Here is a 24,552-nt window from a genome sequence, read left to right on the forward strand (position 1 = left end):
TACCAGCTAATACTTTAGAGACAGAGAACGTGTGGAAATTGGCAGTACTTGCTTGTGTTTCTGAGACATGTTTGCTAGAATTAATATTTTTGGAGTCCTGTAGGATTTTGCTTGCCTTAGGCTGAGTGGTGTGAAATGTAATTGAACTAATGATTCACTGTGATGAGATCATTTTAAGAATGTAGTGGGCTTCTTATTGTACAATACTGTGGCATAAATTTGCCCTTTTTTTTCAGCAATGCTGCCTCTTTGCATTCTGTTTTAGTCTATCTGTCAAGCACCCACACCTTCATATCGCTCCTGAAATCCTCTTGTGTCTGTAGGATATGTAGTGTATCTTCACAATTTACTCTTTATTTTGTCTTGTGTTAAATCTGTCATGCGGTGCAGATCATGTATGACTCTGTTTTATGATGGTTTTTGGATGTATGTAGGATGGCACGTATTCTTACTTGTATTCCTTCATGCTGTATGCAGAATTTTTTTTGCAGCCCTCAAAGTGTACTCCAATGTAGTATAAATCCCCTTTTAAAAAATTTAATGAAGATGAAGAATAGTAAAAATGAACCTGCTTGTATTCGTAAAGGCAATCAATGAGTGTGATCGACACAGCCTTTAAAACTGGGCTTAATCTTTCTGGGTAATTCCTAGGCTGCTTTTTCTCTGCTATGAAGTGCTGCTTCATTGCATCTGATTTTCTAATGAATGAGCTTTTAACACTAAATGTGTAATTCTTGAGGTTTTATTTAATTTTAAAAAGTAAGGTTATGTTGTCAAGAAACCTTTCAAGTCTGAAAGCTTTTCTAAATGCATTTTTCAGATAAGGACATGATGTAGACTTATTAATCTGTTCATTATCATTTCTCCCTTCCTTCTTTTTAAATGAATGAGTAGTATCTTTCATTTAAGAATGCTTTATTGGAAGATTAGTAATCACGGAAATCATGTTATGATATTAACCCTACACATCCCACATTCTTCTCCTTCTAGTGTTCAAAATACAGAGGGTAGCTTGAAAGAGAAATGAAGAAGGGCTACAAAAAAGGAAAAGTAATAGCTTCTGCTTAAATATTTTGGGTGCATTTCTTTTCAGAAGTAATTTCCAAAATAATTTTTTAACATTGTTAATGTGGAGGATATGGGATTTAAAAAAAAGCTTACTGCATTTACTTCCTCTCTGCAACCTCTCAAATAAGATGTAGAATTTCAATTCTTGTAGGAAATCAGAGATAACATGGATAAAAAATAATGCTTTAAACAAGTGCAGTTGAATGAAGGTATTTTTGGGCTAATTTCAACAAAAAAAGCCAGTGAAAATATGAAAATATGTTTGAATATATAGTAATTTCACATAATCAGTTATTGTCAAGTGGATAATAATATTTCTAGGTAGAATTTCAACAATTATAAGTGGCTATTCTTTGTGGAATATGGAGCTGTAGTATTATATTTTGAGTCTTCACTTCTGGTAAGCTAAGGCATGAGTCCAAGTAAACTAAGGTACATTAAAAGTATTTTTAAGCACAAAACCAGTTTTGGCAATGCACATATGATTAATAATTTAGCGATGTAGTAGAAAAGAGCTTTTTGTTCTCTTAAAACTGCGCTTTTTTTATACACAACTTCAGAAAAGTGCTTTAGAAATCCTAATTTTTTATGTAATAATACTTTAGTCAAACTAGCTCTTATATTCAGGGATATGATCTGCTTTTTTATATAAGATAATAGTTATTGAGAATTAGCATTTAAAATATACTGGTAGCTGGTGACACACTGGTCAGTTTATGTAACACGAGGAGTGAAATCATGCTCATTGATTTTGCAGCTTTTTGTTTTGTTTCCCCCTCCCTGCAACTGTTTCATTGAAATTAAGAATTTTTTAAGCATGGCATGGTGCAAACAACTTGACAAACTTATGTTTGGATGAATATCTTAATTCTTGCTTACAGTGCTATGGATGATGATAACTTCATAAGACTTCTTGGTTCTTTGATGCAGGTTTAAGATGAAATTAAAAAAGACAATATAGAACAAAGGTATGCCATGGCTGCCCAGTAATGCAGGAATACAGTAGCTAGCAGCATTGGTGACCAGTTTGTGATGAGGCAATTGCATGGCTAGAACTGAACACACTGGAAAATAATAAAGTTATCAAGGGCAAGAAAAATTATCTTCTACTTTACCTGTGGCATTTAACAATCATATCTTTGTAGATAGATGGTATGTATGAAAAATTTCTGTATGAAAGGTCACACAAGAGGTCAGTGTGAAAAATCTAAGCCTTTACACAGGATTGACTCTGTTGGTTGTTTTATAGCATCAACCAAATAATTTTCTCATCCATGCTTTTTTTCTTTCATTTAGCCTGTTACCCTACCCTGTCCTTTGAAATTATTCAAAACTGTGTATTTTCTATGTAGAAATTGTGGATCTGAGATAGTATATGCAAAACTTTTTACTTAAGAGTACTGTCAATTTTTGGAACAGCATGAGGTTTTTTTCCCCTTATCAAAAGTTTATGAACCACTCAAATACCATGTAAATGGCTTTTTCTGCATGGTAGTCGCATGCTGGAGAAGATTAAAATAAGTACGATGTCTAAATATGAGGTCAAAATGCATCCAGGTTGTAGCTGCATAATATTCATAATTCCTCTGATCAATACTGTTTATGAATTAAATTTAAAAACACCATATCATACAAAATGGTGAATTTGTGCTATAGAAAAGTATTCCCAAGTGCAATTTTTGCTTAAAAATTCTTTTATATTTACAGAGAAACTGAGCCATACAAATATTTTTAAAAGTTTGCACTTCTTTAAGGCTATTTATTTTCTAAAAAAAGAGGACTTGAATATTTTTGACAAATATACACATGGTGTTACGCTAACAAACAGCCATGCAACATATATCTTACATAATGAAGAAATTGAATATACAAGACCTACTCTATTTAACATATATATTGAAAATATACAGTCTCACCAATAGTTAAAAAAGTTTTTCTTATTTGGCAGTATTTTTTTACACTTTGTTCAAATATTCCGTTTGATGTGTTTTGGTGAAAACTGAAATCTAGTCAGTGACAACCTGAGGTACTAAACATTTCTGCCTTACTTCGCTGTCTTCAAAGGTAATCTTTTTGTTCCTTTTAGGCTCTATCCATGAGTTGTGTATTACAGCGTTATTTGGCATGGGATCTGCTTCCACTATTGAAACAACTCGCTTTTTCATCTTACTTTTCAGAACTTTCTGAAACTTTTGCCTTGTGAATGCATAAAGTAGAGGGTGAAATATAGTTGTTCCATATGCCATTACTAGAAAACATAATCTCAACTTTACCAAAAGGTCACTTGGGCCCAAACATAAGATAGTGGTGTTCAAAACAGAGATGGGTGTCCAGCAGAGAAGGAATGTTGAGATAATCAGAAGGGACATTCTGAAGACTCTCTTTTGCCGTTCTCTTCGCTCCCGGTGCCGTTTTACAGCTCGGCGTAGAGCAATTATGACAGACACGGAAGTCCTTACACCAAAGACAACATTTTTTCCTCCACTGCTGTGGGACATGTCCGTAGTCTCATGTTGAGTGGTCAAAGAAATAGTTTTTTTCTTTCTGTTTTTCTTCTTTTGTCCTGTTGTAAATCTTGTACCAATCCGAATATTTAGGGCCTGGAGTATTTTGGTGTATGTAATTAGCATTACTATAACAGTGAAGAAAAATATTGGAATCTGAACAAGAATGTGGTAGTACATTCCTAGTTCAGTGTGGTACTCGTTTGTACTCACGCACAGAAGTGTCTTATTTTCCCAAGTACTTGCACTTTGAAGACTGAAAAAGTTGACTTCAATGAAAGGAATCAGGAAGGAAAAAAGTGAAATGATCCATATTGATGTCATTAGTATCACAGCCCTTCCCATGGTCAGGATTCGGTTAGCAGGTTTTACGGAGATGTCGTATCGGTCCAGGGTGATAGCGAAGACGTTGATTGCAGTTGAAACACTTGCAAAAGAGACACAAGCCTCATGGAAGCAGCAGATGAGAGCAGTGTTACTCTCCAGTGAAAGCAGAAGGATAACTATAGTTAGAGGAATACATCCCACACAAATTATTACATCAAGTACATGAAGGTTCATTGTAATTATGTTACTGACAGAATTGATTAAGTTGGATTTCATACAGTAAAGTACCAGCACGGTGAGGTTGCTGCCAAGTCCCAAAACAATTTCTAACATCAGAAATCCAGTGAGAGAAACTTGAAAGCTTAATGGATATGACAGTGGTTGGTACATGTTGGTATCGATGTCATCAATGGCATCTCGAACTGTAATGTTAGATTCGGACTGCATGTTGACTTCCAGAATGGGGGACAAACACATTCTTTTGTTGCAGCTGGTTTTTCTCCTGAAAGGTGAAATAAAATACGGAACTATTTGATTTCTTTTTTTTAACGCTCATTGTAGATAAATGCTGGGGAAGGAAGAGGGAGGAAAAGCAATATTCTTACCAAACTCTTCATTTACAGTATGTTTAGAGCTTTAATTGGCATCGACTCAAAAGCCTGAAGATCTAGAATAAGGTCTTTGCTTTTTAAAAGAAAGCAGGATTTGTTTGAAAAAAGAAAAAAATGGTGAAAAGCTTCCACTTAGGGAGGCAAGCCTTTGTTTATAGTGATGTGGTTTTTCACAAAGGGCTCATTTGTTGAATAAACCATACTTTGTGCATAGCCTTTGTATTGCTTTGAGGGTCATTTTAGAAGAATGTTGTTAAGTATTAACAAATTAGTGATCAAGATAATTTTAAAAAGCTCTTTTGGAAAAAGAAGTGTTAGGAACATGGAGCACTGTTGCTTATGTATCATAAAAAGGATGTTTAAATTATTTATGCCAATTTAGCCATATCTTTCTTATGAGGTTTACAGTAGTGTTGTGGACTGAAATGTGATGTTCTGTTATTCACCAGATTTTTACAGAGTTTAAACCTTCTGTTCATTTTAATCTTCTGTGCATCTATGTCTACGATGCTTGCCACTACAACAACTTTTTATAAATATATACAATTTCAAATGCAAAACTTATGTGGGTTTGGTAAACTGAGTTTATTATAAATTACTACATTTCCTTTCTCTGATTTGAATATTAAATTTCTTCAAGAAATCTATGCCTACATGGAATGGAAGAGTATTTAATTTAATTCCAGAATATATTTAAGGGAATAATTTTAGCAACTAGTACTTAAAAAGAAAATTGTCTCTTTCGGGTTTTGTTTGTGGTTTGCTTTTTCTTTTTTTACAAACTACATTTAAACCAAACAGATTTACATATGTAGCATCTTTCTCTCAGGAATAAGTGTTCAAAAAGGTATTTCTTTTATCTAGCAGTTTTTCTATTTTGTGTTTCATCTGCTTAGTTTTACACATGTGGGTAAGTTTTAAATATAGCAACTGCATGTAATACTGATGTTTGTATTATTTATACTGTCAGCCAGCTCTTGAGTTTGTAATTGATTGAATAAATAAAAGAGAGGTTATTCAATTTCTTGTTATGATACTGGAGGGGTTTTTTTTTTCCTAGGTAGCTTTAAATTTAAGAGGGGACATATTTGGCATGAAAATAAATTTGAAGGTCGACCTTTGTTCTAATCTGAGTACATTAAAATGGATAGCACTAAGGTGAACAAAATTGAGCTCTTTTAAAATGAAAGTATGAATTAAGCACACTTGGGATACAGTATGCAAATGGATTTCATCTGCAGTTATGAAAAGCCTCAATTGAACAATACTATTAATTGCAAATTGTGTGATAAAAGTTCTTGGTATTCTTCAACAGTTATTTCACATGTGCCTCTTAAATAAAAAAGATGTAAATTAGAACGTATTACTCTCAGGTGTGAAATGAAACAAGAAATATTTCAAAAGCTTTGTTTCATTTCTAATTTAGGCAATCTCTATCTGTCTTACATTAACCCTCAGGAGTATGATCTCCTCTTGCATGCTGTCCTGGCTGTGAATGGATTTCAAACCATTCCAAATGCATTGCTGGATAAATGAAGTTCTTTTATGTTAGCAAAAGCCAGGAAGAAATCAAAAGCAGATCTGCTAAAACAAACTACAGTCTCACCCTAACATTATAGCAACGGAGATTTTGTGAAAACAGAAAACCTCAGATGTGTTAGGCTGTCACGAATAGATGAAACATCACCTCCTTGCTGCCTTGCCTGGGTTTGGGGTGCAGGGAGGCAGAGTGGTGAGGACAGGAGCTCGTTCACCCGGCGCTGCGCGGGCACAGCCGGGGCACCTACCTGTTCTCTGTGCCTCAGGGGCCTGGCACAGCGGGGCAGCAGCTTGGCAGAAACTGATACATGGTGGCACTGAGAGATTTTTGACACGCACTGTAACCTGGAAATCAAGTGGTAGCTGAGCTCTTATTTAATTTCTTGCAGATTTTTTTGTTTCCCTTTTTTTCGTTCCTGCAGTTCAGCAGCAAAAAGTTCTGATTAAACATGGGGGCTTCTTAATTGTCTCAGATACTTCTACAGAGCAGGGCATATTCTGTGTGTCTGTTCTGAGTTTCAAGCCAGCAATAACAAATAGACCTTCTTTTAAGTGATGTTAATTTCCTTCCCCTGTTGCATTTTGTAGAAGCCTGTTTTTATTTTCCAGGTTTAAAGAAAAATAATTTCTGATCTCTTGTTTTCAGAGTGTGTGTAGACATCCTTAGTTTATGGTTGCGTATTTCTTTCTGTAATATTCCTGCTCATTACTTTTGAGTGATGGCTTAGTGAAAAAAGTTTCTATACATCATAAAATCCAGTTCATGTGCTTTGAGAGTAACCATGGGTTACCTAATTTGGTTTATTTTGATTTAAGGAGAATACATAACATCATAAAATTGAGAGAAAAATATCCATTAGTCATTATGACAAGTAAGTTATTTAATGAGTAGAGTAGTAATAGAAAAAGCTTGGTTAAACCTTTATTCAGCTTGCTGGTGAAGTATGCATATTCTCCTTTTGGGATTTCATGTTTCATTGTCTCTTCATGCATCAGTAGTTTCCACAATTCTGGTTTTAAATTATAAATCCCTCTTTAAGAAATGCTCACCATTTTAAGAATCAATCATTGCACTCTTCTTTTAATGAAAATCTGAGCAGATGTGTTAGTCTTCCATGTATGTTGTTGAAGTGTCATGCAAACAAATGGTAATGCAAGTGTGTTCCATGTTTTGTTTTTAATTCCTTTATGTCTTAAGAATACATTTTAGGGATGCATCCTGCTGCTTGTAGGTCATACAGCTACAAAGATACCCGGTCAACTGCATTCTTCATATTGTCAGTTGTAAAACTGAATTAGTTGCTGCATGCCCTTGTGAAGGGGAGGAAAAAAAAGGTTAAAAGTAGGGCTTATCATTTCAAAAGTAAAGTAATGCAAGAATGTATTTTCTAATATCACTTCATGAATAAAGAGTCTCTAAAATTGCACCTTATAGATTACATAGAAAATCAGTTAGCCTGCACTCTGTTTGTGAGTAAAATCATATTCTGTCAGCTTACATGAATTTAGGTTTTTTGGACAAGTTTCCTGTTCTCCAGATAGTGCAGGTTACAAAAAAATCCTGGCTAGAAGCAATAACTGTTGGATGCAGAGTGTCTGTGACTGAAGCTAGGAAATGTAGTTTTATAGCTCTGGTGAGCAGGTAGTTTATACATACAACTCTCTTGTCTTTTAATGAACTGAACAGAGTTAATGAGCCTTTTAGAAAAAAATGCTTGTGTTTAATTTTCACATTGTTATACTTTCCTTTCTTGAAATAAATGTTTAGCAAATCCATGCTTTTAATAAATGGCTTGAATGTACAGGATAATGAAAGAAATAAGTTTAAAAAAAAACAACAGAGAAGGGGGATTTCCTGAGCAATCAGAGATTAGTCATATTAGCCAACCTTCATAAAGCAATAAGTATACACTAATTACAAACTGTCTGATCCTTCGAAGAGTAACTGAATAAATCTGAAATGTATTTAACTGCCAGTATTTGGAAATACTGCTGAGGGAGGAAAAGCATATTCCCGGTTGCTTTATGTCGTTGTTTTCCCCAATATTGTATGAGCTTAAACTATACTGTCTTTATGTAGTACAAACAAAACAGGTTCTTAATATTCTATAAGACTTAAATACAGAATAACATTTTTCTAGCACTATATTTTTAATGGGGAAGGGGAAATAGCATTTAGATATTTCCTAGTCTTAAATAGAACAATATATTACTGCTTAATATAAGTTGAATCTGATCTGTTGCCTTTTTTTCCTCCAATTTTTAATTTGGTTTAATGTTGTTTATTCTGCATATCATAATAAGGAACAGGTCTTACCTCCACTAAAGATTTGGTAAATTCTCGATGCAGGTGAAGCAGTTCCAGGTTGGAGGGATTCATTTTGTTCACTTGTTAGAAGAGTAGAAGGGAAAGAGGGTAATAAGCATATCTTCAAAAAATGACCTTAATGAAAATTTGTGCCTGTACTGTGCCATTGTTTCAGCATACTGCTAATGTATACAATTGCTTTAGTTCTGGTTTACAGGCTGCTGCAGTCTCCCACTCTTCCTACCGTAGAATCAATAAGCATCTGAAAATACATAATGAAAGTAATTTAACATACTGAAGGCTTCTTGTCTCCAGAGACACCACTGAGATTCAAGCTTTCTAAAAAAGAAGAGCAGTGCTTCTGAGAGGAAAGCTTGCGATGGGCAGCTTTTGCAGAATGACAGCCTACCTTGTCGCTTCTCCTCACTGCAGAGAGATGCAGTGCATTCACTAATTTTGATTGGTCAGTGATGTTGGGCTTAAATTGTGCTTCATATATGGGATTGATGCCCTCCCTCCCCCCAATTTATATAAGGATTCTTTTATAAAAGGACTAAATTTACAAATGATTTATGAATTCTGGAATATATTAAGGGTATGCCTGCTTTATTTTTACCTTTTCACTCTTTACTTTGTGTACACTGGAAACCACATGGCATTGAGAAAAAAAAAAAAAGGATTAAACGGTTATTACTTTAAAAGCTTCCAACAATCTATATTTGAATTTGCCTACTTTCCATTTCTGAGCCTTTTAGGTGTTTGAGTTTTTAATTTAATTTTTTGTTTGTTTGTTTGTTTTGGTTTGTTGATTTTTCTTGTCTTAAGAACCTTCTGAAATAATAACTGCCTCTTTAAGCCATGCTGAATTTCACCATGCATATATACATGCAAATGGTCATCTAGGTTTTGCAGCAATAAGTTATATTCAGGACAACTTGCTACCCACATGTATATTAGGAAAATTTATGTTAGGATGCAGTGAGATTATTCAGACCCTGGTAATTATTCAGACGTGATAATTCGGTTGATTAATGATCAGAAAAACATGATTTTAAGATCCATCACTATGTGAAATTTATGTATAGTTGTGGAGGTTATTAATTTTCTTGAAATGTAAACTTCTAAAAAAATTGTGTGTTCCACATAAATTTTGCTAGAGGCTTGACAGGTTTTTGTAAGGATGTCTTTCTTGTGTGATGTTCTTGACCTTCACTTTGCAAGGGATGTCTTTGTTTTCACTTTTTGTTTTGTAACTTATTTCTGAATCTGTTCTATCAGTATAAACAACGCTCACAACCACATAATGAGAAGTGTAGTGCAATATCTTTTTTATTTAGTACTGGTGCTAAATAAACCTTGGAAATAATTTCAGTATAAACCCCAAAATAATATTTTTCAAAATCAGTTTGCTGAAACAAATAGTTTAAGAATATCTGAGTATAAAATGTCATATAGGTAGTTTATAATCTCAAATGAATGTAGGGCTTTTTTTCCACCATGATTGAAAAGATTTTTTGGTGATAAAATGTGATAAAATACTAAATGTTAGAGTTCTTACATAAGTAACTGTGTTAAGATGGTAGTTTGAGTCAAATTTTGATGGGGTCCTCTGTTTTTAGGTTGTTAATGCAAATACAGAATGCAGTTGTGTAACTCAGATGTCTTTATTTCTTTTCTTTACTTTTTCCTTCAGTCAGACATCCAATATATTATTTATCTTTAGATAACAGCATGCTTTATTTATTTTTTTAAATGGATTCATATTCGTCTAGCAGGCTTCCTCTTCCATACTCTTTTGCATTCAGAAGCCATGTAAATAAAGATTGCAGAAACTTTGAACAGAGATCAGTAGGTACCATCAGGCTATGCTCAGATTGAGCCCTTTGAGCTGTCTCTGTATCATCTGCCTCCCAAGAGCTTGAAACCAGTGATACCAGCATAGCTCTTCAGGGTGATGTGATAAAGAGGATTCCTGAAATGCAAGCATAAATACTAATATATTAGAGATTTACTTGCTTCACTTTCAGTATGACTAAGGATAAGTAAGGAAGCCTGTCTAAATTTAAACAGATGAATCTCCATCTCCCTTTCTAATTCTTTAGTGTGTGCCTGAACAAAGATGGAGGTACTGGATGAGCTGTACTGTTAGAAAAAGGATGTACACACAGAGGAAGATTGTAGCAGGATTTTGGGTATACCAGGAATATATGGTTCAAATGCAGGCAAAGGGGTCACAAAAGACTACCTATATGACAGGAGGTGATATTGGCAGAAGTTTTATCTGCAAGAAGTGTTTGAGAGGAGTGATAAGGAGCTGAGTTGTTAACATATTAAGCTTAAGTTTTCTGGAGACAAAATCAGGAAAAGAAGCAGTACCATATGGAGGCAATCAGGAGTAGGTGGATGGATAGACATGCTTATAAGCCATTGCTGTGCAGATGCTAGTTAAGATGGTGTGAACAGATGACTTCATCCTCAAAGGGTAGATAGGGAAGAGTGGGCAAAAAGAGCCATGTGCAGGCACCCAGCATAAACAGAAAATGTGCTGTTCTTATACCTGTTTCTATATCAGGATAGATGGGAGAAAGAATTTGACTGGTATTTTGTCTTTTAAGGTAGTGAAAAGTGCGGTGAAAAGGTAATGAGAATGTAGAAGTATCAGGGAACAGCAGGAGTCCTAAACCAGGAGAGTGATGATGAAGGGTCTTAGGATTGAGAATGGCAACACAAGGAGAGAGGAAGATCCAGATGGTTAACAGAGAATAGACTGTGAAGGGTTGAGGCTGCTGGGTCTGATGTGAGGGGGAAAAGAAATTCAGAGAGGCAGGAGCTTGAATCAGAGTGGAGCACAAGGTGTAGAGGCGTGTGCATGTAAAGAGACACTGAGTGCACAGGGGTAGAGATAATGGCAATTGCCATAACACACACCCCTGAGTGAACACACCCCTGTAGTACTTCTAAATTAAATTCAGGAGTCATAGCTGTATGTGAGAATATATTTTTCTGTTTTGCTGAGAGCAGGAAGTCTAGAAATTTGGAAGTTGTAGTGTATTTCTTGGTCCTCTTTTGTCTTGCTTTCTGTCTTGCATCTACTGTCTCACTTTGTACACAGTGGAAGTAACATCCCAGCACTGACTGTTACTGCCTTCACAAATGGTGGGAGGTCATCCCTAGATCTGAAGGTCAAAACTCTGCTGTTATAAGGTCACCCTGAATCAGTTTCTTGAACTGCAGTGTTTTAAATAAGCTTAGTTTGTTTGAAAAGACTCATTAGGCTCAAAAGGTCTAGCAGGGCCAAATGAAGTACGTAGTTCTAATGTTTTTCTATCAGAGTCCTTGATTTTGGAGCTTTAGAATTCTTTTCATGTGTTTTACATTTTAACTTTCGATAAACCTACTGCAGACTATTTTAACATCCAGATGTCATGGATCTTCATGAAGATCTTTACTGGCACATTCGTGAAACCATGTCTGCTCTCTTGCCTTGTCCTCTGCATTATTCTTTTTTTCATCCTGAATGCTTCAGCAACACTTTTTTCTTTGTACTCCACATCTTTTTTCCTAGTCTGAATCTTGCTGCTCATTTAGTGACTATTTAGAATTTTACTGCTTCTGGGTCTAAAAATGTCATCTGTTTTCATATTAGCAATAGACTTGAGATCCTAATTCATACAGATTTTTTAGTGCCAGATAGTGTCTTTAGAGCTCAAGTTGCTTTAGAAAATGAGTATCGGGTGGTTTTGGACATGCTCACCTGGAATTGTTGTTCAGCATTATTTACATGGTGCATCTGCAGAATTCCAACTAGATAGCTCCTCTGTACCTTTCATTTACCTACCCTGAGGAGTGTCATGCCCAATTCTAAGCTAGCTCTTCTGAATATTTTGTGATTTGAATCTGTTCTAGCAGTTTGTGATCTGTATCTAAAATTGTTTCTTACCTTGTTGTATCTCAGTTTCCTTAATAGTCAGTTGCAAAGAATTTTGTTAGAATATTTTTGAAAATCCAGTAACTTCTGTAGTATCAAGGAACAATAAGCAATGGCTAATAGCTGTTTGGGTTTGGGAGTTGTACTGGTGTGCCCTTGTTATGCTGAATTTGTAAATGTGTTCTGCTTTCTACATGATACTGAAATTACAGCTTGTTGGTCTGGAGCATGCTGTAGCATGCTTTTATGTAAATCTTGACTCCTGACCCATACACAAGATCTAGTCATAAAGGTTTTTATTATTATTTAAGAGTAATATGCTGAATAGATGACAAAAATTCTGTTAGAATTTGTAGATAGTACCATTCTGACTCAGATGGTAACATGTTTTTTTCTTTCTTTTGGCTCAAGTACTTTATTCTCATTTCTTTAATGTATAGAGAACTGTTCTAAGGTTATTATTCCTTTTCTGCAGCAAGGACTAACATCCAAAAATATTAATTTTCTGTTTAGTGTCTTACTCGTAAAGTTTATTTTCTCTTCTCTCTTACTGTTGATTGCCATCTTGCTTTGTTTTGTTATTTTTATAGTGACTTATTTAGGTTGGGTTTTGTAAGGGGTTTTTTTTCCACTTTTCTAACATTCATGTTTTCCATGACAGAAAACAGTCTTGCATGTGGGACATTGTTGATCTCAGTTCTGCCACTGTAGATTTACATCCCTGGAAAGATCTGGATTTTCCAGATTAATTGCATGTTGTTTCATTGTGCTTCCTCTTGTATTTGCAAGGATCTTTGCAAGCAGCACAAAGACAAGTATTTTTAAATAGATATAGAATAGATTATAAATAAATGATACAATAGTATATATATTTTCACATGTTTATGTATTTTTATATATAATGTGTACATATTAATTTTCAAGATTCAGAGTTAATTATAGCATAGCTGCTTAAGTATGGAAAAATTAACTACTTTTGCCATGGAATAAGAGTGTCTTATAAGATTCTTTTGAGTTTGTATAACTATTAGGCATAGGTTATTTGTTCAGTAGTAGTCCGTGTTAGAACAACTGTTGACCTTTTCAGCACTGAAAGGTTCTGTACTCATGAGGAAATGTGTAAGTTAGAGAATGCCCTTTAGCTATTAATACCAAAAATGTATCTTGTTTTAGTTTTGCACGAGGTGATACCAAAGAAGAATTGTAAGGCTATCACTCATATGTAAGGAAGGCAGCCTTTTTGTATCATAAAAATAAATTTTGTTAAGTGATACAGCTAAATCATGATCTTAGTGCATTATTGCACAATTGTTTAAGCATTTTGGTGGGAAAAACAAAGCAGCAATATCCGTTGTGCTCAGGAGGGAAGTATGGCTGGTAAATTTAATAGTAATTTAAATAACATGCTACTTTTCTCTTTGGAAGTGGTTTGTCCTCTAGCATAAACATTCATAATGAGTGGTGTTTTATATTGTAGCAATTTTTAGAAAAAGTTTAATTAGTGACTATAAATTTAATTTTTTTTTTAATTTTTCTTTATTTTTCTTTAATTTTTCTTTAAAAATTGTAATTGCTCTGAATTTGTGCTTTGACTGTTCTGAGAACTTGAGAGGTTTCTGCTTTTGTAAAATATTCTTAGTTCTAAGCTGGTAATTGTTATTGAATTTTAGTGAGGATTTTCATTATTATGGAAAGGTTTTTGGAATTCTGAAATCATATCTTTTGTATTGCTTTGAACATACAAATAAAAAAGGCACCTGCTGGCATTGTGTGAGACTTATTGAAAGTGTGCCTGAAAGAACATTCATTCCTGCAGTTGCAAAGTGGTTTAGCATAGTAGCTGAAATGTTCTGGAGCTGGGGTCCTGATGCTGTGTGGCTGTAGAATGAGGAAATACTGCCTTGTGGTTTGAAGTGCCATGGGATTGCTTGCCTTTCTTTCATGAAGCTATTTTGTATGTTGGAGGAAGTTTTCAGTGCTGTTCCCTGCTGCTGGGTGGCTGTGTTGCCCAGCACCTCCAAATCCCAGCTCCTTGCAGCTCTGTGAGTGTGTATTGCACAGCAGCCTCAGCGTAGATGGGTCAGGAAGTGTTCTGGCAGCTGAAGTTAACATGCAGGGTAGAAGCTTCAGGATCTAGTTCAGTATTCTTCATCAGATACCCTTGTTATGAAAGACATGAGTAGCAGGATATGTGGGATGAGCAGCAGCAGGAGCAGCCCTAGCTGCCCTATTACAATCCCCTGATGCAGGAGTTTGGTTACACACCTTCCTGTGTGTAACCTTAAATATCCTCTAAGTGGAATTGATAATTTAAAACAAAATGAGGAAGATTTTCTGTAGAGTTGTTTATTCAGCAGAGATCTTGGATAGACTTTGTTTCTAGTAATTCTGTAAACTAGAAAGGCGGTACCATTGTCTCTTAATTAAGACAAAATGTTCACATGGTGTGCCTAGTGGCAAGCACTGTTCTAGCTGAAATTAAGAGACAAATCTTAGGATTAATTGTCCTGTAAGGAAAGAGTGAACACAATATGAATAGGTATAACCTGTCATGTCCCTTTAATTTTTTTAAGGCTGGCACAACAGTGTAAGGGTTACCACCAGGGTGACTTCACGTGTCAGTCTCGCTCAGGTAGCCGCTTGGCTGATTCAGTTTGGAAGCAGTACAGAAAGTGTGTGAAAAGAATTCCGTAGGCTTACTACCTTTAAAACCAAAGTTCAGTGGCCACACACAGTAACTCTGCATGTGACAGGAACATACTTTGCCTTCTTCACACCACAAAATAAAACCTAAGGACATGTAGTTAGATTCCCCCCACCTTGTTGTGAATGCCTGATATAAGCAGTTAAAATAATGTCAGCCTCTACAAATTCTTCAAATTCAGTATTCACTTCAAATGTAGGAAGTTCTCCACATCAGTCTGTTAGTGGTGATATTCCACAAATTAAATTTTCAAAATCTGAAAAATTATATACAATATATTTTCTTGTCTGAATTTTTTATATGATATATTACTCGGTTGTCTCCTCTTTGCTGCCTTGGTTCATCAGTTGTTTTTTGCAAGGTTGTTCAGTGAAACGGATAGAAAATTTGTCTATGTAGTGCCATAAAAAGGCATGCAAGAGAAGTTTAAAAGTAATAAGCTATAATGATAAATGCATAATAATATGGAAATTGAACTAATTTAGTGCAGTGTGTTTGCTTCACATTTCCTCTACTAAAAAAAGTATTAATTTGATTGATGTGCGTGTTGATCTAAATTTAGATTTGTGTTGGTATCATATTCAGTTTATTTTCGTTCTTCCTCTGTTGTTTGGGTTCATTCATTTTCATAATTTGTATCTATAATATAGTTTAATTTTTTTTATTGATTATTGAAAAACATCTCTTACTTTCTTAAGTGGATAAATGAAAGGGAAATATAAATCCCTTAGTTTTTTCAGGGTTTTTTTAAAAAACCATATATATTGTAGCTGTAGAATCTAAAGTAAATAACTAAACTGTGTTAAAATGGATGCATACGCATGCATACGAAGAACTAATTTTGTCTGTGAAGCTTTCAAATAGCAAGGATTTTTGTGCCTAAACCATAGTTTCAGTTTTTTTCCATCTTCTAAAGTATTTTTAACCTCACTGCATAATTGTTGTCTTTGAAATCACATACTGTAATACTGAAGCAAACCACAGCTTGTATGAAAAATGCTTTCATTTGCTGTTTTTTGGGAGAAGGCTGAGAGCAGTGGTGTCAGTGGTATGTCTGAGGAAGGGGATACTATTTTGCATTGTATATGGTTGATGCCCAGAGCTGGCTTTGCAGTCATTAGGCTTGAAGCCTAAGTTTTATTTTACTAATAAAATCTTGAGAAATTTTAAATGGTTGTTCAAGACATTTTTATTGCACTGATGAATGATGAGAAAATACAGGTTTATGGGTAAAAAGCTTGTGAAATTCTTCGGCAGCCTTCACTGATGATCTATGCAATCAATTAAAACACATAGGTAGCATGAGTTGCAGTGATAGGAGCTGTGAATGGTAGTTGGAATAGGAAAAAGGAAAAATGTTATGTGCATTATTTCTGGTACCTTTCAAATTAAGAAGCTTCACTATTGCTAGGTAGGCTAGCAGCTCTACCTTGGGCTAGGAGCTCCTGGAGGAAATGTGGAAGATGGAGAATAGCAACAGCAACAACCCATCAACAGAAAAACCATGTGAATTAGTACTTACTGACTGCCTGTTACCACGCTGTCTTTCTGAAAGAGAAATTGCCATTCTGACACAAGTAGAGGTCTTTTCTAGTTCTCATTCTTTCCAAAGTATATATGGTGCCCAGTGAGAATTTATTCCCCCTGAGAGACAGCTGGATATAGAGAACATTATTTTATCTTATTAATCAAGCAAATTAGTTTTAATGTGAGGAAAGAATGAAAGGAAAGTAGAGCCTGCCCTTTGAAAGTGATTACTATTTTAAACTTGCTGGTCGTTAGGCTTGAAATGCTTTTCTTTGAAGTTGCTTTACGGTGTAATGTTTTTTCTGCTGCCTTGCTGTTGAAGTAAAAGGAAAACTCAGTGCTTTCTGTCCCCCCTGGGGCAGTTGTTTTTTTTTCCCTGCAAATATTTTATATATTTTTCGGAAACCTATTTTGTTTGCCACCATCAAAAAATTGTAGGCATCTACCTGTTTATTGGACTCTTGCTAATACCCTGTTTAATACTCCCACTCTGAAATCTTGAAGCTGGCATTATCTCAATAAGCAACCCAGGTCTAGGGTAGAATACTTCAACAGGGATTTTCCATTGGTGTTTGTGTGTGTCTGTATGTAAGGACTCAGTGGCTCTTGGACTGTTGGTTGATTGCATACCTTGATAAATGTTACAGGCTGTGATGATAGCATTTATGAGAGTATAAAAGCCACTCTCAGTAATCTTGAAGCCTATAGGCAAAGCAGCTATTACAGTGTATTTTGGGGCAATAAACATTGATAGTAGACAGAGGTTTAGTTTGTATTCAGTATCCTTAATCTAGAATGAATTTATGTGGACAGTTAGTGTGGATTAACACTTAAACTAAGGATTTTAGCTTCTTGGGTGATGTCCATGACCACAGTGCCTGAGCATCCTGTATCTGCTTCATAGTTTCTGTTCACATTATTGGGTTTGTAGAAAAACAGTTTGGTTATGTCCTAGATGCCTAGTGCAGATCTGTAAAAGCTGTCTGTGTTTCATTAATCTGTCCAGTAATACAAGATGAATTTCTTTTTGAAGAATGCATGGACTGTAGAAATTTTCCACATTTATTCTCTTTGTAGATCTTTAAGCACGGATTTTTAATGGCTAACTAGACTTGACAAAGTTAAACCAAGGAAATGCTTTGGAGTAATAAGGAGAGAATTAAGGTTTGACTGGAAAAAATAGTTCATGTATCTATCTCTCAAGATAGAAATTTATTTTTTTCTTAAGTGAAGTAATGTATTGGCGAAGTCAGAATATAAATTATTTCTTGCACTAACTTGACTTGTATCTAAATTGCTTTAAGCCCTCAACTACATTGGAAGAGGGGTGGGGGAGCAAAACAAACCTTCAGAAGATGCAAATAATTAATGAGATTTTAAAAAATGTATTGATGAAACACTATAGAACTCTCTACTTCATCATCCATCTTTTCAAAACTAAACATCACCCGATCTCTAAGGAAACAGGCCTTGCAGCATGTATAGAAGATTATTAAACACAGGGCAAAAATGCAAAACTGTGTTTGGAGAAGGTTTCACCTGTAATTTAACGTTCAGAAGTTGTTGCTTCCAGCATCAACTAGGAAGTTGAATTGAGTGTAAAGATGCTTCATCAATAAAACCAGTAACAAGCAGTACCATGTAGTTTAACAACAGTTAACCAAATCAATATTATGAGTAGAACAAACTGGACATAATGTTTTTATGTGTGGTACTTTGGTTTGTGCTGTACTGAAAAGAAATTGTTGTTAATATATTAGGTGCCTTGTATTGGTGCATTTCCCCTTCTCTTATCCTTCCCAGTGCCACCTTAGTGCGTGCTGTGGCAGAAGGAAAAAGAAGAGACACCCATTGAGGATGAGCCAGGCATGGAGTTAGTTGCATGAATATTTGATGAGAACTGAAGGAGTCACATGCAAGGACAGGGAAATTGTGAGAATTGCTGCAAGGGTGATCTGCTCTTCAGGTTTATTTATACAGGCTTTCTTCGTTTTCTTAATGATCTTTTGCTATAAATAGACAGAGAATGTTGAGTGTTGAATTTCATGGTTGCTTTTGTACAAAACTGCTAAGAGCTTGACTTGTAACCTTGCTTTAAGTTATGGGTATTTTGAAAAAAGTCTTCAGCAATATCAATATTTTTTCACGTTGGTGCCACATTGCAGTTCTGTTGGGTATGATCACCATGTATGACAGTTGGCTGAATGGCATCCTGTGATCAGCTGGGCACAAAATTGCCTTGGGTAGATTTCATCCACAGTACAAGGAGATGAGAATGGAAATGGAATTGATCCCAAAAATTCCATGAACTAGCAGCTGCAGAGGGAACTGTGGATTGTAGAGAGTCCACATAAAATTGCTAATCTGTAATTTTAAATCTTTGTTTAAATCTGTGATTACGATGCAGTTTATTTTTCTCTTTCTGTGCTTGCCTGAAAGCATCTATATTTTCAAAGTACGTTTGAAGATCGCTGAGAGCTGCTAGATGTAGATACTGAAGAAATGAATTCACCAAATTACTAATCTTTCTAATTTTTTTAGATTCTTTTTAGAAATACATCCAGCTGATATAATTTAATACTTTGGTTTTGTGTGGAGTCTTGGCTAATGCATCTGTTGAATGAATGAATAAATAAATGGAAAGAAATGCAGTTTTAATTCTGGAAAAGCCTATTTTTATTTTTTTGCTTGTAAAATTGGCAGCAATATTCTACTCTAGGATAGCATTATTGGTTACTGACATAGTGGAATAATAGTAGCAGTTAGAAATAAATGTGTATGTTGCTGGGTTTTATAGCTTGAGCTTTTATTATTTTTAAGTAATTTTAGCACCTGCAAAATAATGCAAGATGCTGGTTTCTCTTTTGACAAATGTTACACCTTCACAGATTAATGTAAAGCTTCCAGTTTCCATTGATTACTATTATCTAGTAAGTGCTTGTTAGATATCAAAGCAGTGAACAGTGTGAGCAGGTCACAGATTGGGTCAGCCTATTCTTTGACAGAGGCTCAAGAAAGCAGCCAGGCAGCTATTGTTTTACCCTCTGAATAGAAAAAAATATTCCTTTGACTGTGTTTTGGCTTTTGAATTCCTACTGAGTTAGTAATTTATTTATTTGAATGATATTTGAACTTTAAATGAGGAAATTCTGTTAAGCTTCTTCTGGGGGAAGAAAATTGTATCCAAATAGTATTAATTACTGTACCTAGTTCTTTGCTGTTCAGTTTAGCTGATACATACAGGGCTACTCAAACTGCCTGCTGTGTCCACCACCCAAAGCATTCTCAGCACTGTTCCAGGTCCTCTACCAAACCTGGGATTTTGGGGTGCTGACTTAACTGGCACAATACAGATCTTGGTGCTCTTGAGGTAATCTGTGATTGCTTGACATGATTAAAACTGCTGTCACCACTGCCACTGACAAGCAGTGCTCCACATGAGCCTGATGTGTTCAGCTGAACACTGTGTACAGAGTAGTTGTTCTCCTGTGATAGATGTACCGTAGTTGTATTTTGTATGAATGTGTGTATGTATATAAAAAGTACAAAATGGTTATAAAAATGACTTGATTCATCAAAGTGCTATGAATTGCACTCTTTCTGGGAACAGAAACAATGTAATAGTTGAATTCTTCAGATGACAATTCTCCAATGCATAGTGCATCCTTCAAAATGGAGCCCTGCTTCCAAAATGGTACCAAGGAAGAATGATGAATTTGAGGAGATGTAGCCTTAGCCCAGAGCCTTTCCAAAATAACCCTTTTTTCCAAGGATGGGCATGCTGCAATGGCAACGGAAAAATCAGTTCAAGCTGTAGTTTGAATTTTGACCCTGGTTTTATGAATTTTGACAATGGAGATAATTTTTACCCCTCTCTTCCATTTAATGAAAGTCTTTCTTTCAATATTTATTCTGCTTAAAAGTATCAGAAGTAGTATCTGTGTGGGCATTGGGAAGGAGAAAAGATGGACACAGATCTACTTAAAATCTCAATCTCTGATAAAATTTAGATTGTTGTACAAATGAAGTAATACCATTCCTGTCTTCTTTTATATTTTTAATAGAATCATATAATCATTAATGTTGGGAAGGACCTCCAAGATCATCAAGTTCAACCTCTGACCAAACACCACCATGTCAACTAAACCATAGCACTAAGTGCCATGTCCAGTTGTTTCTTAAGCACTTCCAGGGCTTGTGATTTTTTCCACCTCCTTGGGCAGCATATTCCAATGCCTGATCACCTTTTTAATGAAGAAATTCTTCATTTGGGATTTTCCTTTGTGTAACCAAACCAGTTCCAAAAGTTTAAAGAAATTACAGATTTATAGTTGAAGATGTAAGAAAGTTACTTTCGTCACTTCTCCCACTTTGGTAGATTTCCTGACTCTCCATTTCTACTCATGGGTAGAAATAAGTCAAAGGGGGAAAAAAAACAAACCTGGGGCAAAAATATTGATCATCTGGGAATGGATGAAACACTGGACAAAATCCTAAGGTGGAACTAGGTAGGAGACAAAGAATTATATATCTGTTGTATCACTATTCACAGGACTTGTGCAGTAGCTGGGTTTAAGTGTAAATTTGTTTCTCAGACAAGTTGCTTTGTATTCATCTTCTTCCCTTTATAAAAATGCTTAAAGTGGTAGCCAAAAATGCTGTGAGACCTTAAGATGGGAGCTGTAGACAAGTGCTACCTTCTAAAAGGTATTTAAAATACACAGTCTCTATGGTTTGTGAGAAATTTTACAAACTGCAACCTTGCATGATGATTGAAAAGCAGTAGGGAAGCTGATTTCACTTCCAAGCTTCATGCATCAGATGCTTTTTTAAATACCATGATAAAGTGCTGTAGCAATTGAATCTGAATATGGTGTTTTCCGTTCCTTAACTGTTTAAAATTGAGCACCATTGGCTGTGTAAATATTGATAGCTTTAAAGACCGAAGGAAAAATTACTGTGAAAAACGTAATCTGGATAGACTCAAATACTGCAATTTCAAGACAAGATTTTAAACAAATGTACTAACACTAATTTTTAAGTAATTCTCCATTAATAATAAAATATTCAAGTCTCCATGGTGCCCCATCACCTTTGTGCAGAAAATGACAGCAAGGAACAAACGGCAACTGCTCAAAGGATGTTTTACAATTAGAAGTGAATGAAAAAAATAACAGTGCATGAAAAACATAAGGTTTATTGCATTATGTTTTAGATATTAACTTGTTTGAAACATAGACTAGTCCTTCATCAGTGCCTACAGAGTGATACTTTACTCATACTTGAAGGAAACGTGAATGTAAACCATTGTGTGAAGTTATGCATGGTTTTTAAATGATCTGAAAAATTATATCTTCTCAGGCTCTTTTTAGGATTTCCCTGATTGAACTTACATTAAAGTAAGAATGATTAAAGAAATAGTGTTGAAGTAATGGTCTCCTTTTTGTTTGTAATCTAGGTATGATCTTTGATACGTTAAAAAATATTAAATAATGCACTAGCTCCCATAATTACTAGAATGAATTCACTGATGTCTGCCTTAAGCTGATGCTCATTATAAAAAACCTGCTTTTGTAGTTTATCATGTTAATGTAAGAGACAAAATTATAATTCTGTCATCGTGAATATAATAAATACTGCTCCTATCTGTATTACCAAGGCACACACATCTACCTCTGGTGAAATGTAAAGCACCATGTTTGCCTTCTAGTAAAATACTAAATATTAGAAGTAAGTATTTTCCTTACTGGTGATTGCTAAGCATGTGACTAAAACAGATTTACGGGTGGTAGGGTTTTCTGTATGTCTGCTTAAAGTTTCTATTATACTGTTAAGCACACCTGCAGTTAGAATAGTTACGCACTGAGTTCTGAGTAGAGCAATCTGGATCTCAGACTGAACAAACCAGGCTGAATTTTGAATCAATTAGAGCATTTTTATGTCTGGAGGAGTTTATTTTTAGTCTCAAAGGGAGTTCAACAGGCAAAGATGTCTTACGGTTTCTGCTTTATAACTATGTGTCATCTTGGACAAATCTGTTTTACCTTCATGAGTGGATGGATTAAATAAATTGGCAGCTTGCTTAGACAGAACTAAGAAAAGCACAAAGAAAAGGCAATTCTGTCTTGGAACATTGCACTGCAGCCCTTTCACCTGCCTCTGAATTACAGTGAATGACACTTTCTTCTTCCTTTTGATCTGAAGCTTGATTTGTAAAATAATAGTTTATTCTATAGTAGCACAGCAATCAGGGTTATGAGGTTGGTTCAGAAAGAGGGTAAATGAAAAAAAGGACTGGTACGCATACCTTTAGAAGGAAAACAGTTATGCTGCTCAGTTTCCCTGCGTAAGTGATCCCACTTGAAAAGGCACGAGTGCAGTGATCCCATTCTTAGAGAAGTTCTCTGAATTCTTGCTCAGAAAAGAGGAAGTCATTGAAATCTTGAAGTTTATAGACTTGAGCTTCTGTTTCTAGCCCCAGTTTCAGGTTTGAAAGTCTGAGCTGTGAAAGTTTGGGTTCATCAGTTTCACAAATTCTGAAGTGTTACTTATTTAAAGCAGGTTGAGGTAGTTGCACCAAAGTATTATGTAATGTTATACTCAAGAACATTCCCGTACCAAGGTAGTCAGAAGAAGCTGGTTTATATCACTCTGTTTTAATATTTAATAGGTGACCTACTTTTGTACTTTCTACATGGGAACACAAAGAACAACACTATATTTATGTACTTGGAGATCTTCCTACACATTTTTCCATCCTTTCTTTCTTTAGGTTTTTCCTCCTTTTTTGTATTCTATGCTCATAAATTAGAGATTCAATGAAACAAAATTACTTAAGTTTTTTCATTTGTCCACAGTACAAAATATATATAAATTTCTATTAAATGTAATTCTAAATGTATATTTTCACATTTCTTTGAAAATAAGGATTTTTTATTTTCACTTATGTGTCTCTCATATACCTCTGTATTTGTCTGAAATTTAGGTTTTTGTATATGTTTCACATAATTTTTTGTTTTAAAATTCTTTCTTTAGAAACTCTGGTCTTTTTATTTAGTTTTTAGTGGGTTTTTTTCTTGGTGAGGGAGGAACTGGACTCTAGCATAATTGACTGTGAAAAATGTATTATTAAAATTGATACAGGGAAAATGCTGTTAAATGTATAGCTTAAACTAGACTCTTCTCCTTGCACTGACCTTTTCTACTGTATAATACTATTCTAACCAAGTCAGATAGCAGAAAATTTTCCAGCAGTAATGTTTTTCAGATTCGTGGCATCTGTTCAATTGGCATTTATGAAGCACTAGGAGATACTCAGATGAATGAGGCTGTGTTAGTGTATGTGTTAGAGGGCACTGTCAGAAGGAGCAGCATGTCTAAATAATTGCATCTTGGACTTTTATAAACTTATTTGTATAGAAACCATCCTAAGTAAAACAGCCTATGAAAGGCAAAACATAAGCATTAAATTCCTTGGATGCCTTTTATTAGGAAAGCAGGATTCATAAAAGCACAATGTGTTGCAGGCTTTATTTCACAGTTCTGCCAACATGAATCCAATCTGAGCTCGAGCACAGCTGCTATTCCTGCCAGTCCTCCTCACTCTCCTGACGGAGCTTGATCAGCTCTCTTTGTTTTCTCTGTTCGCTTAAAACGAATGCTGTTTAATGATCTTCACTAATGAATTTGTGATGTCCTGTTTGGGGACTTTTATTTATGGAGTGCTTCCTCCCCAAGCATTAAAATATCCTTTACTGACATAGTATAGGGTAGGGTAATGAGAAAAAATAGACGTGAAGTTCAGGATGGATTGTAATGGATAGAAATACATAGAGAAAACTAGATGTTCTTACAACAATTGTGCTATTCTTTTTATCCCTGTAACACAGTTACTCCTCCTCCGCCCCCCACACAACAGATTTGTAATGAAAGAATAGAATCTTGTGCAGGCTGCAACTCCCAAAGGTAAAACCCACAGTACTAGACTTCCATCTGTATAGCCTATTTTATTTCAGGGAGATTTCATTTAGTTTTCC

At 35.2% G+C, this 24,552-nt stretch overlaps 2 protein-coding genes across 5 annotated transcripts in view; one reads left to right on the forward strand and one right to left on the reverse strand.

Annotated features, from left to right (window-relative positions):
- Positions 1 to 24,552, forward strand: part of COG5 (component of oligomeric golgi complex 5) — a 175,350-nt gene that overhangs the window by 29,494 nt on the left and 121,304 nt on the right. The window lies entirely within an intron of this gene.
- GPR22 (G protein-coupled receptor 22) lies at positions 2,897 to 8,730 on the reverse strand. Of its 2 annotated transcripts, XM_005519179.3 has the most exons (3): positions 8,367 to 8,730; positions 6,298 to 7,360; positions 2,897 to 4,401 (listed from the first exon to the last, which is right to left on the reverse strand). In XM_005519179.3, the coding sequence occupies exon 3, from the start codon at positions 4,374 to 4,376 to the stop codon at positions 3,075 to 3,077; it is 1,302 nt and encodes a 433-aa protein (XP_005519236.1). In that variant the 5' UTR covers positions 4,377 to 4,401; positions 6,298 to 7,360; positions 8,367 to 8,730; the 3' UTR covers positions 2,897 to 3,074. The 2 variants fall into 2 exon arrangements, with proteins under 2 accessions (XP_005519236.1, XP_005519234.1); XM_005519177.3 differs by lacking the exon at positions 6,298 to 7,360.

The sequence above is a fragment of the Pseudopodoces humilis genome, chromosome 5, assembly GCF_049639895.1.
Source record: "Pseudopodoces humilis isolate 2021_Gansu_Grassland_sample_001 chromosome 5, ASM4963989v1, whole genome shotgun sequence".
In the NCBI taxonomy this organism is placed as follows: domain Eukaryota; kingdom Metazoa; phylum Chordata; class Aves; order Passeriformes; family Paridae; genus Pseudopodoces; species Pseudopodoces humilis.